At 39.5% G+C, this 9530-nt stretch overlaps 1 protein-coding gene across 1 annotated transcript; it reads right to left on the bottom strand.

Annotated features, from left to right (window-relative positions):
* On the bottom strand, positions 3981 to 6065 carry LOC107615916. Its single transcript, XM_016317931.1, has 4 exons — positions 5442 to 6065; positions 4885 to 5307; positions 4788 to 4841; positions 3981 to 4037 (listed from the first exon to the last, which is right to left on the bottom strand). Exons 1-4 carry the CDS (start codon positions 6063 to 6065, stop codon positions 3981 to 3983), a joined length of 1158 nt encoding a protein of 385 aa, XP_016173417.1.

The following is a 9530-nucleotide window of genomic DNA, read 5'->3' as shown; positions in this document are numbered from 1 at the left end:
TATTAATTAATTAGAGACTAATTTGTCCGTTTTTCATAACATATATGGTATCATTGGGTCTTCACTTATAAGCAAGAAGGTTCTAAAAAATGAACTAGTCACAAACCGTTCTAGTAACTGTTTTATTAGTTTACTGGTCCAACGATTTAATCATGGTTCAATCAAAATAACTGTTTTATAATAAAATAATAAATAAACACACTAAAATAATAGCATATTTGTTTAAACGTGTCTAAATTAATAAAATTTATTTGTTAAAAATAATTTAGTATTTATGCTGTTCAAATAATAGCCAAAATACTAAAATTAATGACTCCAAAAATTTCTCACAAAAAAATGTGTCTCGCATTTTAAATAGTAAAAAATATTAATTAATTAGGGACTAATTTATCCGTTTTTCATAACATATATGATATCGTTGGGTTTCAACTTATAAGCAAGATTCTAAAACCCGGCTGATTATCGAACCGTTCTAGTCACTGATTTATGGGTTTATTAGTCTAACCGATTCAACTGTTGTTCAATCGAAATAATCGTTTTATAATAAAATAATAAATAAAATATAAATAAACACACTAAAATATTAATGACTCCAAAAATTTCTCACAAAAAAATGTGTTTAGAATTTTAAATAGTAAAAAATATTAATTAATTAGGGACTAATTTATCCGTTCTTCATAACATATATGGTATCGTTGGGTCTTCATTTATAAGTAAGGTTCTGAAAGTTGGACTGGTCATCGAACCGTTTTAGTCATTGATTTATTGATTTACTGATCCAACTAATTCAACCGTAGTTCAACCGGAATAACTATTTTATAATATAATAATAAATAAAATACAATTAAACACACTAAAATATGATTAAAGTCTAATATAAACTTTAAATTATCATTCCAATTTAAAATACTACATACCAATATCTTGAATCTTGTCAAAGTATAAATTCAAAAGTTAAATAATATTTGATCTTATCAATTAATAACAATATAATACTTATTATATTAATATGACAGTCACAATTTATGCACAATTTTAACAAAGTTATTAGTACAAAAATTAATAAAGCTTAATAAGGATAAACACAAGACTGATTATAATGAACAAGTAATAGTCTCAAATTCATAAAAATTGAATGATTTATAAATTGCTTAGTGATAATATTAACATTGCCAACTAATAAATAGATATTGGAGTCTTAAACTCTATTGAACAACAAGTTGTAACATGTCCCAAATAACAAATTAACCAATTTAATTAATACACAACTCCAAAACACAACAAATAATTTGCTTCATATACTCCTCAAAAGCGGTTCCGAATCATTTGCAAACAGTAAACTATGCTTCATAAACAATTCAAATTGTCTAAATCAGAAACATGAAGAACACTATTTAGAATCTACAGAGGCATATGTTTTAAAAAATGCATAATTGGCCAAATTTATTAAGCATGGCAAAGTTAAGTTCTCAAAAAAAATTTTAATTGAACACAAAAACACATCATAGCAGAGCACAAAATACACAGCACAACAGTGAAGAAGACATAAAATAGTACAGTACATCACAACAACAGTGAGCAGAGCTAATCAATAATCAATTAATCAATTAGTCGTTTAATAATCAATATAATTCCTGAATGGAAAATAAAAACAAAAAGAAGAACAAGCACTAGCAGTGAGTAGAGAAGCCATTGCCTTCTTCTTCGATCTAAGCAGTCTGGGCAGAGTATGAGGGAAATTGGTTGAGTGCGACGGCCAACGACTAGGCGACAAGCACGATGATGAACGGCGGTAGAAGCGCGGCTGAGCAGAGGAGTTGGAGAACGAGGAAGAAGCTGCGATTGGTGAATAAGGAGAGGAGTTAGAGACTTGGAGCACGATGACGATGACATAGGCTCATGAGCGCGACAGACGGCAGCGGAAGTGTGGCTGAGCAGACAAAGACAACACGATGATAGTCGAGCTCAACGAAGAAGCTGCGATTGAAGTGAATAGGGGGTTAGAGAGCTCAAGAATGACGACGACGCGACGGACGGCGACAATGTCTCCCTCCTTGTGGCGGCGGTGAAGGCTACTGTAAACTAGGGTTTCTTTTTGGGGAAGAGAGCTTCGTTTGAGAGAATGAGAGTCGAGAGGAGTTAGAATGAACAGGAGTTGGAGAGCTCAAGAACGACGATGGTGTGACAGACGGTAGTAGTGCCTCCCTCTTTGCGGTGACAGTAGAGGCTACTACTAGAGTTTTTTTGGAGAGAAGATAGCTTCCTTTAAAAGAGTGAAAGTTGAGCGGAGAAAAAAATTACTGAACGTCTGAACCTAAATTTTCTTTCTTTTTTATATACAAAACGCAAAATGACACAGTTTCAAAAAAAATCTGCCGGATCTTGGTTCTATCCGATCAGTCAGTTTCTAATCGATTTAACCCGGCCGGTTCAACGGTAGAGATTTTTTGATCGACAGTTTTATAAATTGAACCAGAACCAAAATTGTAAAGACATCCGATTTTGCAATTGACCGGTCAAATCGGCCAATTTTCTTTTGGACCAGTGCCAGGGCCACAAAAGGCCCAAAGCACAGCAAGTAAGTGGATCACCCAAGCCCCACCCAACCCGATGATTGCTCCCCAGCAGCTCCCTTCTGCGCCATTGTTCCAAAAGTGGCAAACGGAGCTCGACCCTTCTGTGCTGCCACTTACTACCTGCAAATGAAGCTCCCTTCTGCACCACTGTGAAGCCCTCTCTCACCATTCCCCCACTCTGACTGCAACGGTGACGCTTCGATACCCTACCCAACGAAATCGCCACCCCAGAGTCGATGTTCCTCTGCGTAGGGTAGAGAGCGGGAAAGGCCCTTTCACCATCACGCTTCTGAATAGCACATGCAGAGCAAGCCACTCTCTGAGCAACAGGTTAGAGTTTTAATTGAGACAGCTAAGAAGATTATAATCTATGAAAGTAATGTGCAGCCTGTGATAGTCCCATGACGATTTGTGACGATTTTCAAGGACAGCTACATGATCAGTTTGAGGACTCCTTCAGTAATGCAACAACCGCCATGCCCTTCACTGCTTGAACCAGAACCTCTATTGTCCGCACAGACCCCTGGAGTGCCGAGTTGTCCCTCGGATCAACCTCATTAGACCTCGTGTGCACCCAAGAACTCCTGCCTACAGACATGCTCTGTTTTCCAAGGTTGAAACAGCCACATTATCCTTGCGAAGGATATTTCTGATCAAGATTGGCTTATCCATGATCCAGTTTTGGTGGAGAGTTCCCTGCCGTGTGATTTTCGCCACTTCATGTGCTAATGAGTTTGCTTCTCTTGGCACCCAGGTAAAACCACACCTTGGAATGATTCTTGCTAAATGAAGGATGTCATCTAGTACAACTTGAATTTCTATAATTGATGCATGTGACTTTAGTGCCTGAATAAGTATCTGATTGTTTGATTCTATGATAATCTTCTGCATCAGGAAATTTTGTGACATAATTAAAGCTGCCCTAATTGCTAATGCTTCTGCAGCCAATGGCGAACCCGCAACTATGGTGGAATTAATTCCCAAGAGGAGGGATCCATTATGGTCTCTAAATACTGCAGCCACATCCCCCACAAATTGAGCGCCGATGAAAGCAGCATCAACGTTGCATTTGATCCAACCTTGCAGTGGCGGTCTCCAGGTAACCCTGCTGGCTAATCTCGATACAGTAGTTGTATGCTTTGCTGGTTGCTCTGATAATTTCCCAAATTCTAGTTCCATCAGATTAGCTTTGCGAATCATTAGTATAGGATTAGGAATAGTCTGCTGATATATAGCTAGATTCCTCGCTTTCCACACCTCCCAAACTAGAAAAGCTACCTTACTACTGCATAGATCATAATTAGCCCCTGCACTCAGCTTCATTTTTCGTAAAAGTTCCATCATCCACTTCCCAAAAGAGGAAACTGTTAGGGCCGTAGGACAACATTGAATTTGTGCTCCAAACTAAGCCGCTCTTGTCCAGGGACATAGTAGCAATGCATGTTCAGTGGTCTCTGGTTCCTGCAAACAGATAGGGCACATAGGTGTATTAGTGATTATTTTATGAAAAAGATTACCAAAAATGGGAAGAATATTATGCGAGGCCCGCCATAAAAAGGTTCTGATTTTTTTAGGAGCTTTCAAATTCCAGACTTCCTGCCATAAGGATTTTAAGTCTTCGCTGGTGGATGGATTATTGTTCTGTATGCGCCTTTCGTTCCTAGCAACATGGTATCCCGTCTTGATCGTGTAAATGCCATCCGATCTGAAAGGCCAGCAAAAACTATCCTCCCTACCAAAAAGACTTACTAGGGTTCTAAGAATTTTATCAATAGAAGCTCCATCAAAATACAACTTTAACTTATCTATATTCCACCCCTCTCCCTGAATAATCAGACCCTTCACAAACTTAATATCGAGGTTTCTAACAACAAGATCCTTATCCAAGTTCATTATCCACTTATCCTTACTCGCTCTCCGTTTTCTATCAATCATCTTCCATTTCTCAGAAGAAAATTCCTACCTTGAATAATACTTTTCCACATCCATGATGCTGCCCTTCCCACCTTAGCATCTTTAAAATCGACCCTTGGGAAGTAAATAGCCTTTAGCACTTGTACCCAAATCGCTTAGGATTTTCCAAAATTCTCCACGCTTGTTTAGCTAAGTGTGCTATATTCTGACAATATAAATCCTTAAACCTAAGACCTCCATCCTTTTTACTAGCACACAACTTATCCCAACTCTTCCAATGAATACCTCTTTCCTTACCTGAGGACACCCACCAAAACTTGGCAATTTTCTTACTAAGCCGTTCACAAAAGCCTTTAGGAAAAAGAACCACATTCATAGTATAAGCAGGTAATACTTGAACAATTGATTTGATGAGCACCTCCTTCCCAGCTTGATTAAGAAGTTTTTGTTTCCACCCTCCTAGCTTATCCACCACTCTGTCCTCAATCCAACTGAGAGCACTATTCTTAGATCTTCCCCAGTAGGCAGGGATCCCAAGATACTTACCTGGATTATCCCAGGCTGACAAGCCCAAAATCTCTTCTATTTCTACTCTAGTCCTGATAGGAATTAGCTTTCCAAACGTAATCCCAGATTTGTCCAAGTTGATTCTCTGCCCTGAAGCTTCAGTGTACAAATTCAAAATGGTAATGAGTTGATAAATTTCCTCCTTACTGTCTTTTGAGAAGATTATACAGTCATCCGCAAAGAAAAGGTGTGAGATGGCTGGTGCCGTAGGGGCGATTTTAACTCCCGAGATTCTGCCCTCTTCTTTAGCCTTATCCATAAGAATAGTAAAACCTCAGCTGCTATTATAAAAAGGTACGGCGATAGGGGATCCCCCTGCCTAAGACCCCTCCGCGGCTTAAAGGCCTTCGATAAAAGACCATTATTCTTAATCTTATAACTCACTTGGCTGACACACTTCATTAACAACTTTATCCAATGTGGGTTAAACCCAAAAGCCCTCAAAGTAGCTTCTAAGAAAGACCACTCCACCCTATCATAGGCTTTGTTCATATCAATCTTAATAGCTAAGTTCCTGGAAGCATCCGTCCCTTTTCTATTCAGATCGTGAAACATTTCCTGAACTATAACCAAATTATCTTGAATCAGGCGGCCACCCACAAAAGCACTCTGGATGGGGGATATGATCTTATCCATAATTTTCCTAAGTCTAATAACCAACATTCTAGAAATAATCTTGTATATAAAGTTGCAACAGCTAATCGGCCTTAGGTGATTAAGGGTTTCCGGGCGACTAATCTTAGGAGCCAAGACTATAAAAGTTTTCCCAATACTGCTTGGTAAATTACCGTCATGAAAAAAACTCTTAACAACATCACAAACTACCTCACCAACAATTGTCCAGTGCTTCTGATAAAACAGACCATTTAGACCATCCGGTCCTGGTGCCTTAAGACTCCCCAGGCTGAAAGTAGCCTCTTTGATTTCTTTATCAGTAACCTCTCTCATGAGCTCCTCATTTATATCCTCAGCCACTCTGACAGGAATATGGCGAATGCAAGCAGCCATGTCCAGGTTCTCTGAAGCCTTAAACAGATTCTGAAAGTGCCCTACTGCTAGCTTGAGAATATCCCTTTCTCCACGCACCCAATTACCTGAAGAATCCTGTAAACTCTCTATACGATTTCTGTCTCTTCTTTGAATGGTAGAGGCGTGAAAAAATATGTATTTTTGTTCCCAAATTTCAACCATTTAACCCTCGACCTCTGACCCCAATACTTCTCCTCTTGTCTCCATAGCCTGGTAATTTCCAATTTTAGGCTGTTGATCTCCTCTTGCTGAGACTCTGTATAATCAGCTTCCTGCAACTGTTTAAGGCGAAGCTTTAACTTCCCTATTTCAGCATCAGCTCTCTTAAAACTGTCTCTACTCCATTTGATCAATTCTTCCTTACAATCCTGTGCTCTTCGATTCAGATTTGTCCAAGTGTCAACCCCAGTATTTCCAGAACTGCTCCATCCTCTCCTTATAATCGAGTCGCAGTCAGCATGGTCCACCCAAAATGCCTCGAATTTAAAATTCTTACTCCTATGACCTCTAGGATTAATATTGAGAACTAGGGGAGTATGATCCGAACTAACAGGTGGTAAGGCTAAGAGCGTAGCATGTTGAAAAGCTCTTCTCCATTCCCAATTGGCAAGAACCCTGTCTAACCTTTCTTTCGTGACACAACCATTCCTCGGATTACTAAACCACGTGAATTGCATCCCTTGTAACTCCAAATCCAAAACGGCATTCTCGTGTACAAAATTCCTGAAAGATTCAATCTGGCTACTCGGTTTAGGGTGCAGACCCACTTTCTCATCTTGTGAAATAACATCATTGAAATCCCCAATCAAAATTCTTGGCTGAGCCAAATTATTATTTACTAAGGATAATTCCTTCCATAAATCCTTCCTTTTCTTATAATCTGGATGCCCATAGACAAAAGTAGCCTCCCAGTCCTTATCATTACCACTACAAACTTTAGTCCTAATAAAATTATCACACCAAGCATAAACATGAATATTTACATTACTTTTCCAGAAAATACAAAGTCCTCCGGATAACCCCCGGGACTCTACACAAAACATGTTATCAAAACATAACTTCCTCCTAATCCTAGCACAGCTTATTTTACTAGCTTTAGTCTCCATAAGAAACAAAATGGACGGCCTGTGATATTTACAAATACTTTTTAATTCATGCACTGTCGAAGGGGCCGCCATTCCTCGACAGTTCCAGCTGACTACAATCATGGCTGATGGTGGGGTATGTGAAGGCCCGCCTCCTCAGCCATGTCTGTTCCAGTCTCAGATTTGTACTTCTTACCTGGTTGTTGCATACATATTGCGTTGGAATCCTCCATTTCTGCCTCAACATCTGCATTGATGCATAACCCTCTTTTCCTTTTAAGGTTCAGATGCATACCCAAATTGTAAGCCAGCTCCAGGACCCATGTGAACTCATTCCTCTGCCGAGTCTTTGCAATGCAAACCTCATCCATTCCTTGCTGATCCTCAGGTAGCTCAACAAAATATTTCTGCATAGATTCCACCCTTTGACCCACAGTTCTGGCACTTGCATTGACAATCTGCTTCGCTTTTGGTTTTTCCCTATAGCTCCATAACTGTTCAGCAACTTGACTCATAGAAGCTGTCCCCCTCCCTGTAGATTGTATCATTCCAACATTGAGTTGATGATTCTGCAGAGATCCCTTCTTGCCAAAGAGCCTGTTCAACTCTTCTCTAATAGATAAGCCCCTGTTAGTATCTATGCTGACTTCCTTTACATGCAGGTCTGCTGTCTCTTCCTGAGTCACCATTAGGCCAGCTAGATCAACCTCCTTCTTAGTTTTTCTCATATTAACAGGTGAGGCTCATTATTTTCATTCAGTTGTGAGCGGAGCTGATTGCACCCTTCCCCTTGCCCGCCATCCCATTTATTGCCGCCTGTCGCTCGAAGCTTATCCTTCCCTTTCCTTACCCTGTTCAAAAGGTCTGCTTGCTTCTTGCCCAAACCTGAATGTTTGTCTTGATACACAGCATGCCTGGGTGATATACTTACTGAATCATCATCAATCTGCACCCTTGATCCCTAGCTCTCTCTTTGACTGATATTATGTTGGTCCAGATTGCATTCAAAAGTTCTCTGAGCCCCTTCCCCTGCTCTATCATCCGAACACCTTCCATCAGCCCATTTCCCCTTAGGAAGCTCCAACTTCTCGCACACTCCACCACCCGCTTGTTTATCCTCCGACAGCACCCTATTTTCCTCATCCAGTCTCTGCTCTACACCCCAGGTTGAAATAGCCTTAGCTCTGTTAACCCCCAACCCCGGGCCATACCTTGGTTTCAGAGGGTCCCAACATACAGTTGCCATTGGATTCTTACACTCCTTCTTATTATGACCAAGAATTCCACAGTTTAGGCAATAGTTATCCTGAATCCTTTCATACTTCAAATCAACCCACAGATCTTGGGAATTTTCTCTAGCTAGCCAAAAGCCAGTAGGTAAAGGTTTAGTGACATTCAAAGTTACCTTAACCCTCAAAAATGTTCTCTGAAGGATGTTATTCCATCTAGCATTTCCTGTTTCCATCACAACACCCAGTCTCTTCCCAATGATTTCTGTTGATTTTGTTGTTAAGTAATGAAGGGGAAGGCCATGGATTTGTACCCATAATTCCATAGTTTTGTGGTCAACATCATATACTGACTATCTGCCATTCCATATTTGCAGGTTCACAAGATTCCCTCTGATACTCCAAGGTCCAGCTTTTCGTATCTGAACACCCTTGCTAGCATCTCTGAAGCTGATCAGAAACTTATTTCTGCCCACCTCTGAGATCGTCACTCCCTCCGGATTTTCCCAGATTCCCAGCAGAGCCGCTTTGCACGTATTGAAGCTAACTTCTTTATCAGAGATAATCTTTCCTACCATGTTCAGATTTCCTTCAATAAAGCTCTCATCATATTCAGGGTTGAGATGAACGACATCTCCCTCGATAGACTGATCCTCTGGTTGTGCCATGACTATAAGACAAGAGTAAAGGAGGCTCAATTGACGTAAAGAAAGAGAGATGACCAAAGACACTACTAAGAGGAAGATTCTCCTGAGAGAGAACTAAGGCGGTCTACACCGCTTCGTCAAATCGGCCAATTCAATCTGATTTTTAGAATCATGTTTATAAGGCCTGAAGTCCTCAACCGTATTCATTATTCATATTCAATGTACACATACATGAAAAAAAAATATAATCTGACTTCATCAAAGCCCCAAAAAAAATGAACACACTTCCATGCTTATATATGTCAGCTAGCACACTGCATTAAGAAGCAGAAACTAAACTACACTATAGTAGAATTTTTCGTTCCGACCAAAAAATATTTTTTATTGTCTTATTAATTAAAAAAAATAAATATCTAAAACCCTTACTAACTTAATGTACGCCACTAAAATTTTGACTTATATATATATATATAGAAATAAACT

Source organism: Arachis ipaensis, chromosome B09 (assembly GCF_000816755.2).
Source record: "Arachis ipaensis cultivar K30076 chromosome B09, Araip1.1, whole genome shotgun sequence".
NCBI classification, from domain to species: Eukaryota; Viridiplantae; Streptophyta; class Magnoliopsida; order Fabales; family Fabaceae; genus Arachis; species Arachis ipaensis.
The sequence above is the reverse complement of the archived record's forward strand: the minus strand, read 5'-3'. Positions and strand labels throughout refer to the sequence as shown.